At 39.9% G+C, this 19,407-nt stretch overlaps 1 protein-coding gene across 1 annotated transcript in view; it reads right to left on the reverse strand.

Moving 5' to 3' along the window:
- Positions 1–200: 200 nt before the first annotated feature.
- The window catches only part of ube2f (ubiquitin-conjugating enzyme E2F (putative)), a 28,711-nt gene continuing 9,504 nt past the window's right edge, over positions 201–19,407 (reverse strand). Inside the window, exons 5-10 of the mRNA XM_061691269.1 lie at positions 11,828–11,895; positions 10,136–10,206; positions 9,833–9,890; positions 9,704–9,736; positions 7,078–7,140; positions 201–1,753 (exon numbers count right to left, since the gene is read on the reverse strand). Coding sequence (XP_061547253.1) covers positions 1,703–1,753; positions 7,078–7,140; positions 9,704–9,736; positions 9,833–9,890; positions 10,136–10,206; positions 11,828–11,895 — 344 coding nt within the window. The 3' untranslated portion in view covers positions 201–1,702. The remainder of the gene's footprint in view (positions 1,754–7,077; positions 7,141–9,703; positions 9,737–9,832; positions 9,891–10,135; positions 10,207–11,827; positions 11,896–19,407) is intronic.

The raw sequence follows: 19,407 nt of genomic DNA on the forward strand, positions 1-19,407 counted from the left end.
GTGGATCATAAACTTTGTCCACAAACTATCATCATCATCACAATTCAAATGGACAAACGACACATTTATGTTGACTTTTTCATTTTCTTCTCCAATTATTGAAAAGATAAATCTATAAAGGAAAACAAGTTGAGGCATATCACATGTAATACAAACGAAACGCATAAATGCACCTTCTGTAACTATAAATCCATATCATCTTTAAATCCAATATAATAGTTTAATACTTTTTTGTGGCCACAAACATTCTTATGGGAACAAAACTTTGGGACAGTTTCAAGAAATTACGCAGACAATGTTGATTCTTTTCAGCACAGACAAAATAAAAGCAAAGAAAAATAATTGTTAGTAGTACAGGGGATTCTCAGTTTACAACAGTTTCATTCTTACAGCGTAACCCAAATTCCTGCAGAAGTCTGAACGTGTTAGTCACTAGCCTAAACTAACGCAGTAGTAAAACCGCAGTTATAGTGAATATTTGTATGTAACACTTCCAGGCCATTAACCCTTAGCCTGATAGTCTGACTGTCAAAATATCAATAGCAGTATCAATACTGTGTTTGCTAAAAACGTTTTTGTTTTTTTTCCCGTGGTTTAGTCGATGGTCAGTCATGCAGGTCGTGGCACTCTGCAAACATTGAAGAGGCAACTGGACTGTTGTTGTTTGTTGGATTTGTTTTTGCTTTGTTTTCCAAAAACGTTAACAAATGACTTTGGCATGCTATTAGGCTAATGAATAGTAAGTACAGCGATAAACTTCTAGATTCTTATGCCCCTTATGTATTTTTGAACGTCATAAATCGAGGACCCCCTGTAATTGTTTCTCAAGTATTTCTCTTTCTGCTTTCACACACACACAAAAAAATAATAATTGCCGTTAATGACCAAAATTAACTTAGACCATTTCCTCTCTGGCTACACTTCTGTTATAGGGATGAAAACACCTTCACATCCTCTTCTCAGTGGTACATTGTGCATTTGTGTGAGACATGGGGAAAAAAATTGCGTGAAAACAGGGAAGGAAGATGACAAAAAATAGGTGAAAGTCTCCAATTCTGCCCATAAAGGTGTGTAAAAAAAAAAAGAAAAAAAAAAAAAAGTGATCAAAGTGTGTGTGTGTATGTATGCGTGCGTGTGTGAGCGTGTGATTGTGAATAACAACAGATTAGGACGATATGGTGCTGATCATTCAAACGCTGTCATGTGGGGCTGCGCAGGTCACGCGTAGCATGTAAAGTGTCCACAAATGTGTGTAAATGTGTTCAGATTACATCATGTCAATTCGCATGCATTTATTTATTTACCCCCCCTTTCTGCCAACACAAACACTGCAGGCACTGGAACGGAGAACGCACATATATAATCCTTCTTTTGATTACTCTACTCACTGTAAAACAAAAAAAGACAGACTCGAATAGCGACCGGTTGCTCGCCGGACGTTGGCTGTCTGTCTCTGTCGAGCCAGCAGCGTCAACGAGTGAGCGCGCCAACGTGACCTCCGAAAAAATAAAGCATAATGCTTTGCGTCCTTGCTCGAATGTGTGTGTTTCCCATGTTTGTTTCTGTTGTGGTTTACTGCGAGAACGTGAGCAGAGCGCCACGTTAAAGACGGCCGGCTGCTAATTCGGTGTGGACTTCAGAGATAAATTGAGGCAAAGGTAGAGCAGCTTGGTAGCAAACTTGGTACGGCCTGATGCGTCTATCATCTGGCGTAGTGCTTGATGTAATCTTGAACTTTGCTCCGAAAATCCTCCTGAAAGGTGACAAAGTAAGCACAATGTGTTAGTTGGCATTGGGGAGAACCCAAATGGGGTTTTGTGCAGGGAGGACACAAGATTTTAAGACAGTGAAAATAAGAAGTTTAAACACCCCTGTTTAAACGCCAGGTTTTGTGATATTAAAGAAATGAGACCAAGATAAATCATTTCACAGCTTTCACCATTAATGTGACCTTTAACCTGTACAACTCAATTTAAAATTTTACATCCGTAATAATATGTTCAGAATTAACCAATCACATACAAACTCATATTAAATTTGAGTCAGCACACAACTGCCACCAATTAAAGTGCCACTGATTACCCTCAAAAAGTTCAGTTGATCTTGTAGGGGGGGTGATACGGTGGACGACTGGTTAGCCTTTTAACTCAAGAGTTCTGGGGACCCGGGTTAAAATCTGGCCTCGCCTGTGTGGAGTTTGCATGTTCTCCCCGTGCCTGCGAGGGTTTTCTCCGGGCACTCCGGCTTCCTCCCACATCCCAAAAACATGCACGGTATAAATGAGAGTGCAAAAGCTTGTTTGTTTCTGATTCTGATTGTTTATATGTGCCCTGCGACTGGCTGGCAACCAGTTCAGGGTATACTCCGTCTCCTGCCCCCAGTTAGCTGGGATAGGGTCCAGCATACCTGCAACCCTAGTGAGGATAAGCGGTGTAGAAAATGGATGGATGGATGGCTTTTTGACATTTTGTTAGTGTTCCAGCAGAAGCTTGGTTTTGTGCCAACATTGATTGCTGTTTCAAACTGTTCATGATTCCTTCGGCCTTTCATAAGCAGAAACCTGAATGTTTTGTGCCAACATTGATTGCTATTTCTACCTGTTCATAATTCCTACCACCTTTTCTATGCAGAAGCCTATTTTGTGCTACCACTTATTGCTATTTAGAACTGTTTAGCTATTTAGAACTGTTTAGCTATTTAGAACATTAGAGGCACAGAGAAAACAAACGATAGCCTTTGGGGACAAACTATTTATTTAACATTGCTACAAGTTGAAAATTAAGTAAAGCAAACCACTGTGACACATCGGATAGACTAGGTGAAGGCGAGAATGGCGTGGTGCAAAGCCGTGAAGAAGAAACAACACTTTGCAAGTCTTTGACACTGGGAATTCTGCCTGCTTGGCAAAAACAAGGTGTAAAATACACCTTTTTCATGGGCTGTGTAGTGTGTCATGACAGGAAAATATGTTTCTTTCACACTGTGCTCTTTTGTAACTTTATGTGTTTAGACTGACAGCTGTAATGACTGGTATGTTGGTTTTGGGAGGATTTGGCAGACAATAACATGCTGGACAAGTGAGCCAGGGATTGACAACCCCCATTCTTTGAGCTATAATACAGTCTCATTAATTTGAAATGTTGCTGAGATGCCACAGGTACAGTGTACAGCAATGCTTGTATCCTGAGGCACCCACCATGCAAAATTACTCCTGTGCGGAATGGATTCTTTAAACATTTTAAAGTGCAAATCAAGAAAGTGACGTGAGTGCACCACCTGGCTGTTCTTAATTAGTCTGGTAATAATACACACTATGTTCTCTGCTTCTGGGCAGAAAGAAAGTCAATAAGGTGAATGTGCACGTGTGTGACATGATAGACGATTGATGAGGCTAAGCCACTCGAGATTCAATGGAAAGTGATAACGTGAGCATATATTCTGGTCGAGTCAACAAGTAAACCAGTTTGGAATTAAAGAGCAAGAATTTGGTATTCAGATGCGATGCAAGAACTCTGGAACTACACTAGGCACAAATCCTCACAGATCTTAATCCGCCACACTGTTGGCTTTAAGAACTGCACCAATAATCAATGTTAGGATTGAGAACATGATTTTATGTCACTATTCAATCTTCATTAAAGGGGGATACACAATGGGTGATAATGTAGACAAATTTTAACATTTGTCCTCCAAAGTCAGCAAAGCCCCAGAGAACAGCCTGACCGATTAGCCTGTGGTGCGGGGTGTGTTGAGTGATTTTCCCTCCCCGCTCTGTTTGTATCACATATCTCACACGCCTTTTACTACATTGACATTTAGAAGAGTTTGAAACTGCAATGCAGTTACCAGACAAAGGTGGACGTCATAATAATAACAACGGTGTAGCCTAAACACAGCATAACATTGTATCCTTAACATTAAAGAAAACAAAAAAGATATAGATAGATAGATAGATAGATAGATAGATAGATAGATAGATAGATAGATACACAGATAGATAGATAGATAGATAGATAGATAGATAGATAGATAGATAGATAGATAGATAGATAGATAGATAGATAGATAGATAGATAGATAGACAGATAGATCAACTTACAACAAAGAATAACTTTATTGACATTGTTTTTTAGTCTGTGATAGAAAAGATTTAAAGTGCATCAAAGGGCCTGCAATTTGCAAAATAAAAAAAAAATTAAAAAATGAATCCGTATTTAAATTATACACATTTTTTAACCAACGCTTACAGTGCTCGCTGGTTTATTGAAGTCACATCCACAAAGTAGGATGATTGCTTGCAATATTCGGCACATTTTTTCCTGAAAAAACTCAAGCGGCTTATCAGCATAATTGGGGTGTAATGTCTTTAAGTGACGCCTTAATTTATTTTATTTCAAGCTGTCCGCTGCCAACATTTTTATACACAGTAAACACACCAGTCTTTCCCTCTGTAGTCACAATGAAACCCAAGCGCAACATACACACCGGTATATTTCCTTGTCTTAGCTCTCTGGGGACGGTGGTTTGTCTCAGAGTCATTATTTCCATCTCTCTCCGCCGTTTTTAGTCCGTCTCCGTCTTCTTTTAGTCAGCAAAAAAAAGCCCCTTGTTCTCCCTGGTGAGACAAGTCCTCCACCCTTGCTCTATCTTCTCTGTGTAGCATCACTCTTCCCCCTCCACCCCTCTCATTCATGCACATTAGGCTTTACACGATCAGGATTTTTGGGGCCGATCACCGATCAGTGAGTTTAAAAAACCGATAACCGATCACAAGATGGAGGAATGTGTCTATTTAAATTACCTGTTCATTTACTGTATATACTTGTGTACTTAATTGCTCAAAAAAATATATTTACAAAAAATAATGTATCTTTGTTCCTCTATTTATGCCAGTGAGGCATAGTGACAGACAGAACAAATGAATGGTCTATTAAATGGCAGGAAGTAAATAACGTAATTAATGTATCCTCTTTTTGTGACATTTTTGTTTGTTGGTGTGCCGTGAGATTTTTCAATTGTAAAATATGTTCCTTGGCACCATAAAGGTTGGAAATCACTGCTCTAGACAGATCGTGTATTCTAATCAGTCAGGTCAAACCAACATTACATGACAGAAATAATGGGTGCCAACTTACTGTAATTAAATTACTTTATTTTTAATTAAATTACTTCACCCACAACGAAACCTTAGAGCCTGATTCGACAGAACGTCGGCAGGTTTACGTCCAACCGTTCGTGCTACCACTAGCATGGTAGGCTACCTAAAATTTTATTTCCTACTTGTGAGCCGTACCGTATTAAAAGTACCGTACTTTTGCGACCATAAGGCGCACCGTATTAAAAGGTGCAGTCTCAGTTACGGGATCTATTTCTGTATTTAACACATACATAAGGCGCACCGTATTATTGGGCGCAGGCATGGTAAAAATTTTTAAATACATACGCTAGCCATGCTAGCGTATGTATTTAAAAGCGGGAGCAAAACTGACTTCGGTTGTACTTTATTGAAGTATTTAATGTAATCAGTGAGTTCGGTTGTACTTTATTGAAGTATTTAACAATTTACTCACGTTATTTTTTTATCAATCCTCATCCACAAATCCATCAAAGTCCTCATCTTCTGTATCCTAAATGAACAGCTGGGCAAGTTCTCCATCAAACATGCCGGGTTCCCTCTCATCATTGTCGGAGTCAATCTCGTTGCCGGGGGGGCTGTTCGGCAACGATGCCGGTGTTTTCCTGCTTACTCCACTTGCGAACGATAGATTCGTTGATCTTGAATTCTCCCACGGCTGCTCGAATCCCATGTTCCTCCGTGTAACTGATAGCTTGCAGTTTAAACTGCTTCGTAAGCGTGTCTTTTCGTAGGTGCCATTTTCGGGTGTCCTTAGCCAAACCGATGTTGTTTTCCACAATGCACATACCAGCACTATATACCTACTTGGGGCGTGCCTTGAGCGTCCTCTTTCACCACCCTTCCCCCTTTAACGTCCGCATGCTGTCCTCAGTCACGTCCGCCTATATAAGCAGCACGTCGGCAGGAAATGCTCCCAGTCAGTCAAGCGGAGCGCTCATCAAAGTCACACAACATTCACAGATTTTGGAACTCGGTGCACACATAAGGCGCATTATAAGGTGCCCCATCAATTTTGGAGACAATTTAAGACTTTTAAGTGCGCCTTATGGTCGTGAAAATACGGTACGTGAACATACCTCAAGCAAGCCTTAAACGAATGTCCTCTCCTGTCCTGAGCACCAGTGACCACCAACACACGTTTTCCCCCATTTTGTCCTTAAAGTACCGTCGGCGCGCTCCACTCTTGTTGTCGTCGCCACAGTAATGAGTGTATCCAGTCGCATTTGAGTAGACAAGATAAACCCCAATGATCGTAACAAACGGGATGCGGTGGTATCGGAATACAAGATTTTATTGCAGTAGTCTGACAGTGCAATCGTGAAAGAGCAAATTTGTCTTGTAGCTTGATCCGGTCGGGCATTACGTGTTGCCTGTCTCCGACGTGTTGTCTGTCCGACACCGCCGACTTGTTTTTTTTTTTTTTTTTTTTTTTTTTTTTAAATAACTTCATTGGCCATTCAGATATTTACAGTACTACGTCAAAAGACACGTGACAAGGCTAAAAATAAACTAGCTATTGGATTCAAATATACTGCGCACACGGCGACGCAGAGTAAATGTCTTTTGCAGAGCCGATCAATGACATCATTGATCGAATCGGCGAATTATGACATTAAAGCCGATAAAATGCTAAATACCGTCTGATACCGATCAGCCCGGTGTAAAGTCTAGTCATGGCAGCATAAATGTGTGTGTGTGTGTGTGTGTGGGGGGGTGGTGGGGGGACCGTGGAATTGAATGCCTTCTGATTATTTTGGGAATGAACATGATACATTCATTGACCTTTGATTGTTAAAAATGTTCAATGTGGAAGTTCATATCATATTTAAGCATTATTTCAAGTGCTATATTGCAACTTTAACATAATCTTGATGTTAACGAATTGATAGGACTTAATGTTTCTGAATGTTTCAATCATGGACAAACAAAATGGCACAGACCTTGTCTCTCAAATGATGTTCTGCCGCATCGATGTTCAATGGGTCATCAAAATTCAACAAGTCCTATGGGAGATGAGAAATGCGATGTGAGCAAAAAAAAAAAAAAAAAAAAAAAGAGACAAAAATATCATGGTCATAATGATAACATGCCAAAAGTGTGTATGCTATGACTGAGTATCAAGCTGCATAGAGCAACAAAAACTTTCATCATCCCACATTGTTGACAGATTGGTGTATTGAATTTAAATTAAAATCTCGACCAGTCTGACAGAACTTGGTGCCAAAGCACAAAATGTCATTTTGTTTTCTTGCTTGAATTTCATTATCATCTCAAGCCAACCTCAATAATGGGAAAGTTTATTTCCCCCATGTCAAAGTGATAGCCCTATTATCAGGAGAGATAAGCAATCAATGACTCTCTTGTAACTCAATTATAGCTTGACTAAAATCACCAGTATGACCTACATATGGATGAACAATTTTAAAACTTTAATTTTGTGCATAAACATGCTAATGGGATCAACCTTTGGAGAAATATACTCATGCTAATAACTAAAATTTTGGGGCAAAAATTGGCACACCTTTTGATCCCAAGACCTGTGGAATCATCCTAATCAGTGTGCACTGTTTTGCATGTGGATGAGACGATTAGAGTGTATCACGCAAAAATATAACATTTAATGTTGTATGCTCCAAGGCTTCATTCACACTGCAGGGCATGATGGCAAGTGGATTTTTTGTTAAATCAGATCTTTTTATGGAGTCGTTCACGTTACAAAAACTAATGCAACCTAGTAAGCATAAGCGGTACAGAAAATGGATGGAACTTCTAATGTCGACGGAATGAATCCTTGACGTCAAGTCAGATGACACGACCACAACGTTATACGTTGGGGTTCACCCCGGTGGATGAGAGGATAGCCTCCCTCTGCCTTCGGGTGGTGGGACGGGTCCTGACTGTTGTTAGTGCATATGCACCAAACAGCAGTTCAGAGTACCCACCCTTTTTGGAGTCTTGGGAGGGGGTGCTGGAGAGCGCTCCCGCAGGGGACTCCATCGTTCTGCTGGGGGACTTCAATGCTCATGTGGGCAATGACAGTGAGACCTGGAAGGGCGTCATTAGGAGGAATGGCTTTAGTGGTTGCTGAGGCAAAAACTCTGGCGTGGGAGGAGTTTGGTGAGGTCGAGGAGACCGACTTCCGGGCGACTTCGAGGAAATTCTGGTCCACCATCCGGCGTCTCAGGAGGGGGAAGCAGTGCACGATCAACACTGTGTATAGTGGGGTCAGGTGGCTTGGGTATTTGATTAGAATGCCTCCCTGGTGAGCTGTTCCGTGCACGTGCCACCGGGAGGTGACCCCAGGGACGACCCAGGACACGCTGAAAGACTATGTCTGCCAGCTGGCCTGGGAACGTTTCGGGATCCCCTCGGAAGAGCTGAATTAAGTGGTTGGGGTAAGAGAAGTCTGGGCTTCCCTGCTAAAGCTGCTGCTGCCCCCGCGACCCGACCTCGGATAAGCGGAAGAAAATTGATGGGTGAATGATTGATGGACGTCAAGTTTATTTGTATAGCCCTTAATCACAAAAGAGTCTTCACAGGCCCACAGTTGGCAATGACTGACGACATCCCCTAACCTAAACCCACCAAACGGGCAAGGAAACGCTCAAAAACCTGCTTCTGGCTAATTCTGGCTTTTTTAACCATGTGTACTTCATGTGTTTTATGAAATTGCATTGTCCCCTTTCAAATAAACTGATTAACAATAATAATAATATTGATAAGCATTGTAACATTTGGAGGAAAGAGAGAGAAACTTGCAAGCCTGAGAATACTTGGAAATACGGGGGGTGGCAGCATCATGTTGTGTAGTTGTTTCACTATAGGAGAGACTCATGCGCTTCACAAAATAGATAATATCATAAGGAAAGAACATCATGTGGAAATAATGTAGCAACAGCTAAAGACATAAATTGAATCTTAGGTACAAATGGGTCTTCCAAATGGACACTGACCCGAAGCATACCCCCAAACAGGTTGCAAAGTGGCTTCAGGATAACAAAGTCAATGTTTTTTGATTGGCCATCGCAAAGCCCTGATCTCAATCCTATTTAACATTTATGGGCAGACCTGAAAAGACATGTGCGAGCAAGGTGGCCTACAAACTTGAATCAGTTACACAAAGTTCTGTCAAGAGGAAAGGGCCAAAATTCCTGCCAACTATTGTGAGATGCTTGTGGAAGGATATTCAAAATATTTGACCCATACCGTACAGTATAAAGGCAATGGTACCAAATACTAAAGAACATAATGAAAGGTTGACCTAAAAAAAAATCCTCTCATTATTCTGGCATTTAGCAAATCGAAATTATTTTGGTAATCTGGATTGACCTAAAAAAGTAAAAGTTTAGTCTGATTTCATGTGAAAGAAAAAAAAGTGTGTCTATAGTGTATGTAAATTGGTTTCAACGGTATATACAATTCCCTCCAAAAGTATTATAACAGTGAACAATTACATTATTTTGCAGATTGAAATCAATTACATTTGCTATTAAAAAATATGACATGAAATTCATGTCGTTAACTTTATGTTCTATTTTTGAGACAAAAAAAAAGAAAATGACTTACAGTGAACAACGAGTTCAATCCCCAGACCACGTCCTAAAGAAAATAAAATGAATACCATTAATACAGTAAATAACGACTAAAAGTCTTAGATTAATCAGTAATGCATCAGAGTAAGATCTTCAAATTTACCTTTAATGTTCTGGTAGGAGCCCACCCTGTGCCGTCAATAGAATGTTCGCGCAATAGGCTGAAGCCAAACAAACAAGACAGTACCTATAGTTTATGACAGATTTTAAACACACACTAACACCACTGATTATACAAAAAAAGGAACTTTATTTAAATTGAATGAATGAAACCTACAACACTGGATTAATATAATTATTTATCATGCATTTATGAAACTTATTTAACGTCTTCTCACCATACCATGTATAATCAATACAATTCAAATAAAATCCAATGTCATGACTGCGGTGTTGAAATTAATACCTCAAGCAGATCTCCCCATTCTCTGTGATATTTGGATGCCATATTCTGGTCAGACATCTCACTTTCGGAGGCTAGAAATGAACAGAGAAAAAATACATACAAAAGTATATATTTCAAACTAATTGTTAAATGAGCAAAAGTCCAATTATTTATCCCTGTATTAGGAAAAAAATTTAAGTTGAAAAATGGTAACTAGTGAACCCTAATATGGGGCCCAGAGAAATCAAAGAACAAAACAAATAATTTATAATGAAATATAGATTAAAAATAATTCTACAACCCCACTTCCAATGAAGTTGAGACGTTGTGTTAAACATAAATAAAAACAGAATACGATTTGCAAATCATGTTCGACCTATATTTAATTGAATACACTCCAAAGACAAGATATTTAATGTTCAAACTGATAAACTATTGTTTTTAGCAAATCATCATTAACATTAATTTTATGCCATAAAATTCTAAGTTAATGATGATTTTCTAAAAACAATAAAGTTGTATTCTGTTTTTCTTTATGTTTAACACAACGTCCCAAATTCATTGGAATTGGGGTTGTAGAAAGAGGAGTACAAAATAGCATTAATATTTAATTGATGAGGCGGCATGGTGGACGACTGGTTAGCACATCTGCCTCACAGTTCTGAGGACCTGGGTTCAAATCCAGCCTTGCCTGTGTGGAGTTTGTATGATCTCCCCGTGCCTGCGTGGGTTTTCTCCGGGTACTGCGCTTTCCTCCCACATCCCCAAAACATGCATAGTAGGTTAATTGAAGACTGTAAATAGCACGTGAGTGTGAATGTGAGTGCGAATGGTTGTTTGTTTATACAGTGGGTACAGAAAGTATTCAGACCCCCTTAAATGTTTCACGCTGTTATATTGCAGCCATTTGCTAAAATCATTTAAGTTCATTTTTTTCCTCATTAATGTACACACAGCACCCCATATTGAGAGAAAAAAAGTGGAATTGTTGAAATCTTCAGTTTTTCTTTTTTAATAAATCTACAAAAATTTAAACAATTCAGTTTTTTTCTCTCAATATGGGGTGCTGTGTGTACATTGAAGAAAACAAATTGACAAATGATTTTTAGCAAATGGCTGTAATATAACCAAGAGTGAAACATTTAAAGGGGTCTGAATACTTTCCGTACCCACTGTGATTGGCTGGGGACCAGTTAAGGTGTAGCCCGCCTCTTGCCCGAAGATAGCTTGGATAGGCTCCAGCACGCCCGCGACCCTAGTGAGTAAGCGGTATGGAAAAAGAATGAATGAATGAATATAATTGATGGAATGTACATGTGCAAAGACAGTGAATGCAAGACACTGTAATTTGTGCCAGAAGCAGGTCATTTGCTAGAACCAATTAAGTTTGACCATGGCTTAATATGGACTTTTGACTTGGTATGCTTTCACACGTGGACTTCATTTTAGGTGCTCAGAATCAATATAGGGGTTTATACACAATGTCTGAGCTCAGCCTGGTTTGGCACAGTATGTGTTCACACATTAAAAATGTTAAGCTCTTCTCTTATTTGGCAAAGTCCATAAAGCATATGTAGACATTGCTAACAAACCCAACAACTTATTCATGAAAAAAGTAAGCAAACTAAATGTGAATGCACCCTAATACTGACAACATAGAAGCTCACAAGCAAGATGACTTTATACATTTAATGCAAGTAATAGAGTACTCACCACCATGTTATAAGCTTCAGGGACATCTATTTCAAACTGAAACCTGCCACTTTGGTAGTAACCTTCATCTGGAAAGAGGAGAACAAATGAAGTAATCGTAAATAGAACCAACATAAATCAAGGCTCGAAATATGCTTTTTTCTTTGAGAAGCAGTTTCGCTAATTATTTCTTCAGTTGAAGAGCAACACTCTAATTTTGAGGAGCATTTTTTTTGCAAGTTTATCACACAGGGACCAGAATCAGTTTTATTAAACAATAAAAATGACAATATAAAGAAGAAGCAGAATCTAATGTACGCCTGCAGCTATCGAATATTTTAGTACTCCAGTATCCTCTAAAATCCTCTTCTGCTTGAGTACATAACCCATTTTACCAGTTATTCCTTTCTGACCACATTTGCCACGTTTTTCACCTACAGTCCCCTCCAAAGGTATTAGAACAGCAAGGTCAATTCCTTTGTTTTTTTAGTTGTATACTGAAGACATTTGGGTTTCAGATCAAAAGATGAATATGAGACAAAGGTTCTGAATTCTAGCTTTTATTTTATGGTATTTACATCTAGATGTGTTAAACAACTCAGGACATCGCACCTTCTTACACAGTCACACAGTGACTACACTGAGCAAAAACCTTTAAGTCCATGCAGTCCACACAAGTAGCCAGCTAGAAGCCAGGATAAACGGTTTATCCCCTGACGTGAAGGCTCGTATATAGTGCGTTCAGCCGCCATACTCTCAGTCTTCGGTGGAGAGAAAGGTACGTGTTACAACCTTACAGGTAACGGGTGCTCGCCTTGCATTTCACAATGAAATGCTACCACACTTTCACCATTTTCCCTCTTTCACTTTTGCATTTATCTTATCAATTCAGCTTTGGCCTTCTTGTGCGAGCAACCAAGCTTTGCTTCACTTTGCTTTTTCGGTGACGACGTAATCGCCTTGTAATGCCCGTGCTTCCGTCGGGCGCAGCAAAAAAATCTGTGATTCACAGTTCTGCTTTGCAATGTGTTTTATGATGCTCAAAATGTGAATTTTGTCTCACAAATATCCGCTTAATTTGTGCCTTGTAAATGCACTCTCTCTCTCTCTGCAATTCCGCATTTGCATTGCCCCCAATCGTTAGCCACTTGTTTCTGAAGCCCTTATTTATCCATCCTTTTAATGACCTACTGTACCAGCACCTAACGTGTTTGTGTTTCACTATTCTCCTGGCATTCAAAAAAACAGCTGAAAAGTGCTTTGTTGACTATAGCTCTCCTTTCCCACATGCAAGGGCATTACAGTATGTAATACTGCAAAACCCCATTAAAACAAGTGCTATCAACCACAAAAACATCTGCAATTATAGCAAGGGACCAAACTTCCTTCCATCTTGATTCAACTTCTCAATCTATCTCTAAGGGGATAATACATTTTCCAAACTCTTATATTTTTGCATAGTTTCCCCACTTTAATGTTTAAGATCATCAATCAAATGTAAATGACAGATAATGGTAACCCAAGTGAAAATACTGTTCTTAAATGGTGATTTTATTTTTAAGGGGAACAAAATATTTCAAGCTACCTGACCCAATGTAAAATAGTATTGCCACCTTGTTAAATCATGAAGTAACTGTGATTAATCACATTTTCTGGTTAATTTTCACTGAGCACACCCAAGCCCGATTACCTCAAAACCTGTTGAATCAAGAAATCACTTAAATAGAACCTGTCTGACAAAATCAAGTCAGACAAAAGATGTCACAGAGGTGCAACAAAATGCCACAATCCAAAGAAATGCAAGAACAGATGAGAAAAAACATTATTTACATGGTCTGGTCCAATATTCTGTGACCTTTTTAGTTACAATAATGTTGTATGTCTGAGCCAATGAATGTTATCATGTCCTCAACTCAAGGCAATAATATTAGGCTGCAAGCATCGACTTTTCATTTGAAAATCTCTGTGGTCAGTATCATGAATTTTCTAAGACGGTACATCTCCGTTGTTCTGCTTGACCATTGGTCAGTCGTGCACGGTCACAAACTGCAAAGAACTCGACAGTTGTGATTTCCTATCTATTTACTCCCGGGGTTTTTTTTCATTGCAGTAAGGCCAGCCGAAAAGTTGAAGTCACGGCAGCCGCTACGATTGTTAATAGTGTCTTGCCATGACACACCGCCTCTCTGCCAACGTGCTGAGGGCCAACTTCAAAATAAAAGCATCTATTACTACATGGGACATCAATGCCATTTTAGGCTTTTATTTTGAACTTGGCATTGGAGCGCAGTGCCTGAGCTTAATGAAGCCTGGTGGCTGGCTGACTAGGTTGCGGGCACTGCTGCAAATGAAGCACTTTTCATATGTAGCAGTGCCCACATTTTAAATCGCAGAAAAAAAGAAAAAGAAAAAAATCACAGACGACCAGACTTATTTAATAGTGGCAACCAAAATCGCAATCACGATTAAAATTTGATTACTTGTGCAACCCTACTTCTCAGCATTGACCATTTGCTATTTTATCAGAATAAGGCACCGCGGCTTCAAGAATTTCTATCAATGTAAATTGGTAATATTAATCAATCGCCCGTTGCTCAATAAATGCAAATGTGATAGATGTTAGCTAACGCCACCTCCGTCATCTCAAAGTCACTTTATACCAAATGTTGCAACCTGCTTACTGGCAGTACTTCATACACTTTCCTGCTCACTCTGTCCCCAGCTTTCAAAAGCCCGCATGCATCTTTGCTACCCCTCCCCCTGCTGCTCACCTGTTCAACCTGCTGTTGCAGGAACATTGATGATGTCACAGACAAGGAGGCCACAGCAGCCCCTGCAGTGAACAGATCTGTGATATTAGCATATTTATCTGCATCTAAAATGAGATTTTTCAATTTCTTTGTGCTCGAGCTTTTTTTTTCTTCTCTCTTTTCTCTACACGTGTAAATCTAGCAGCCAGAGTGACAAGAGAGCGCGCATGGAATGGTTGAGGCAGTTTACATCCTATATCCTGATTGGTTTAGTCCAGTGGCAGTGGCGACAAACTCAAATTCACGGTGGGCCAAAATTACAAATTGGGACGTCGCGGGCCAAACTCAATATTCATTGAAAAATCACTGCGATGTGCATGTTTCCCTTCTCTGCAGAAATGTAGCGTTAGAGTTTATCATATGACAACAACCTTACATTTTGCTTAAACACTGAATCTGGAATAAACAAACAATATAAACACAAGAAATCTAATTTGCGACAAAAGACGTGGTATTTGTTTCTTGTGTTGTATTTAAATAGATAACATGAATTATTCTGTCTCTCCATCTTCTATTTATCTATCTCCAAATACCTCTTTTTTATGTAAATCTTTTTTCAAAGGCCAACAACAAAACAACCCAAAAAAATAAGAATGTTCTTCAATGAAAATCCAAACTTCAAACTATTAATAGTCCCTGCCTAGGAGTTGATAAAGGGTATTTATTAAAAAAAAAAAAAAAAAAAAAAAAAAAAAAAAAAAAAAATTCAATAATGTTATATTGTTTGTTACAGCCACGTTGCTCCGCACAAGACAAACAGGTCTGTCTTTTACTTTAGTGAACAGACAATCTGCCTCCCACCTGTCTTGGAAGTTAACCGTTTTCCAGCTTTCATTTGGCCATTTTTGGGAAGGGGGAAGTGTAAATTTGCTCGAGGGGACTGATAGCATAGTTGCTAACGACTGTAACAGAAAGAGAAGGGGCGCTTGCCGGTCTAGACTGATGGGCCAACATACTAGCAAAGCGTTCTGGGATTTGTAATTATTAGTGGCGCATGTGCTATATACTGGCGGGCCAGCTCTAATACACATTTGATATGGTCTTGTGGGCCAAATATAATTACATCGAGGGCCAAATTTGCCCCCGGGCCTGAGTTTGACATATATGCTCTATATTCTCAAGGTGGACCAATGTGCTGCCACTCACAAAGAGGTAGGGTGGGCCGCTTTCATCGAACTTCTGATTGGATCAATTCACTGTCTATAATAGAAAACGAACAATGGGTCATCTCCTCGAAATTGTGGGCTGGTCTCTTAGGGGAGAAAAAAGAAAGGGAAAAAGAAAACAACAGCATCGCAATCGGCCCCAGAAGACTGCCGGCCCAGCCACTGGCAAATGCCCGGTGTGCCTGATTACCAATTCAGCCCTGGCTTGATTTCACTACCAGACCATTTGAGCCGCCCCATTCTCCATCATAAACAAAATTAGTTTGCAGGAGAACAAAATGAATGAGGACGAAGCCATTGGGTAGGCTAAGACATGTTTTGTGTAGGGTTGTGCCCACCTAAAATAGGGCTGGCCTTGCCACTGGTAGTGAGGAGTGGCCAGAGTACAAAAAAAGCACAGCGACGATTCATCCAGGAGGTCACAAAGGAACCCAAGACAACATCTAAAGAACCTCAGGCCTCCCTTTCCGCAGTTCAGGTCATTGTTCTTGACTCAACAATAAGGAAGAGACTGGGCAAAAATGTTCCAAGGTGAAAACCATTGCTGACCAAAAATAATATAAAGGCTCGTTCTACTTTTGCAGAAAAAAACTAAATGAAACATCGGAATGATTCCCAAGACTTTTGGGAGAATATTGTATGGAATGACGAGACCAAAAGTAAGCTTTTTGGAAGGTATGCGTCTTGTGACACAGCATTTCAGAAAAAGAACATCATACCAACAGTAAAAGATGGTGCTGGTGTTGTGATGGTCTGGGGCTGTTTATTTGGTCCTACTACCTGGAGAACCTGCTGTGATTGATGGAACAATGAATTCTGCTCTTTACCAGAAAATCTTGAAGGAGAATGTTTGGCAATCAGTTTGTAACCTCAACCTGAAACGAACTTGGGTTCTGCAGCAGGACAAGGATCCAAAACACACCAGCAAAGCAGCTTCTGAATGGCTTAAAAAAAACCAACATGGTTTTGGGGGTGTACACAAAGACCCGTGTTACTTAAACGACCTATATGGCATTATTGAATGAACAAACTTGAACAAGGACCTGTAAAAACCCTTTAGATCCTTTTACAGCATTTTTGAAACTGTTGTTTTTACTTTATAGCCATAGAGAGTGCAGAACTAAACTCGTTCATATGAATAACAGACCAAGCTTCAAAGCTCAAACAGGCTTCTAAGCTTTAAGCGGCATTACCAAGCTAACCAGCAGCGAGTGATGAAACTTGCCTGGAAGGGCTTTGAATCTTTTATGCATGTATGAAACAAAAATAAAGCTTTACTGAGACATAAACTTACACCCAAGGCACTCAGTGTTTGGCTGATTTCTTGGAATTACCCACTTCAGTTGTAGAAGCACCCTCAATCTATCCATTTTCTAGAGTGCTTATTGGGGTCAAGCTGGAGACTCTCCCAGTTGACTTTAGGCAAGAGGCAGTGTACACCCAGAACTGGTCGCCAGTCTATTGCAGGGCATGTATAGACAAACAAGCATTCACATTCACACCTTTGGGAAATTTAGAGTCTTCAGGGGACCTACCATGCATGTTTTTGGAATGTAAGAGTAAGCCGGACGGAATGATTTCAAATATGAGTAGCTTCATTTAATTAAAAATAAAAAATACAAAATCAACTGCGCACAATATCAAAATGATGTAAAACATCAGGTATGTGATTCAGTTATTTCTATTTAATGCATGTGACACTGATGAGTTTATCGTTCTGCAGCTTCAAATAAGTGAGATACATGAAGCAACAAAAAAATGTGGATGAATCCAAAGCATCAAAAGTAAAGTGTTTAAAGATTTTCAAAAGGGTTCAGAAAAAAAAAGAAAGAAACACACAAGAGAGCTGGACTGGACTAACAGCTGCATTTAGAGCTAATAAATAAAGCATTTGTGAATGCAGCAAAAATGGGACCAATCTGCGAGGACTTGTGTTTCAAATATACACACAAATATATTCAAAGACATAAAACCCAAACTCAAGTGTGACTTGCTCTAAACCAGTCAAGAATCTTAATCCGTTAACACTGATGACTGATGGTTTAATTCACTGACTGTAACACAATATGCATCTTAGTATTCAAGAGGGGAAATCAAATTTTAATGGCTTAGTTGAATAAGACCTTGACTGCGCTCTAGTGGTCTTTAAAGAAATATTTTGTAGCGGTCATCAGTAGGGAAGAGCAATACTGTACAACCAATCAATGATGCAGTTGTCCCTCCCTAAATCATGGTTCACCTTTTGCAGGTTCACAGCATCATGGATTATTTTTCCACTTATATTGCATATTATTCGCTATATCATGGGATTTTGCAGAAATTGTTTTTCCACATGGACTCTTACTGCAGAGCAAAAAGCGCAAGCCTGGAGGAAAGAGTGGGTAAAAGGCAATGTCCAAAGTTTGGGACCATTTCACACTTAATAAAAAAAGCTAAGTCCCTCCACAGGTGTTTAGGATAGAAGGAATAAAGCCACAGCCGCTGGTACACTTAATCGGTTTATTGAAACAAAAGTAACAAAATACAGTGAACACAACAAGCATATTCTTAGACAACCTGCTGATGGTCTCAACTGACACTGTACACCAGAGTGGCTAACATTCAGCCAGTTAACAGCCAGATAACTTATACATTATCATTCACTGACTTTCACATCACTCAACAGGCCAGACACACACATTCAATGTCACAGATACTACGGTGCAGACCTTGTAGATGGCGACCTCAAGTGGAGAAAAATAATACCTGCATCTCACAGGCATACAGTGGGAAAGTATTCAGACCCCCTTAAATTTTTCACTCTTTGTTATATTGCAGCCATTTGCTAAAATCATTTAAGTTATTTCTTTTTCTCATTAATGTACACACAGCACCTCATATTGACAGAAAAAAATGAACTGTTGAAATTTTTGCAACTTTATGAAAAAAGAAAAGCTGAAATATCACACAGCCATTGAGACTGGCGGTGGAGCAGTACACTCGTGCCAGTCTTGGCTCCGTCCAATACTCCACAGCCCTGTTCCATGTGCAGCGCGTAGTCACAAAACAAAGACTTAAGGGAAAGTTAACTGTTTGTTGTGTTCACTAGCCAGGCTGCGCGCTAACAAGCTGGCTCACAAGGTAACGACCTAGCCTGCAAGCTAACAATTTAAGGAGCAAAACAGCTCGGTCCACCGTGGCCATGTCGTTTAAAATGTCAGCGCCTCTCCGAGTTGTTGTGTGTTAGCACCCAATTAACACAAACACAGGAACGTTGACTGTTTATTAAGCGTAATTTCCGTGGCATATGTTATTCAGCCAGTAGTTGGCTACAGTGAACGTCAACGTATATTTGATTGAGGGGTTAAAGGCTCGTCTTCACATGGAGACTTTTTTGTCATTCCGATTGAAATCACTCCGATTGAAGATCTCTGGTGTGTCAAGTCTCGCTCACCCCAGGCTCCCATGCACCTTTAGCCATTATGAGACTCCTGACCGGCTCTCCGTTGAAAGGATTAAAGCGCCTCGTTTCCCCTGCGTATTGCACAGTGGACCGACCTTAAACAGCGACGGGAGCTTGCTTAAGCCGGTGTCAGGAAGGATTCGCCTAGGTTCTCACAGCCATCTATGAAGCGTCGGTCCCACT

The sequence above is a fragment of the Phycodurus eques genome, chromosome 12 (assembly GCF_024500275.1).
Source record: "Phycodurus eques isolate BA_2022a chromosome 12, UOR_Pequ_1.1, whole genome shotgun sequence".
Taxonomy (NCBI): domain Eukaryota; kingdom Metazoa; phylum Chordata; class Actinopteri; order Syngnathiformes; family Syngnathidae; genus Phycodurus; species Phycodurus eques.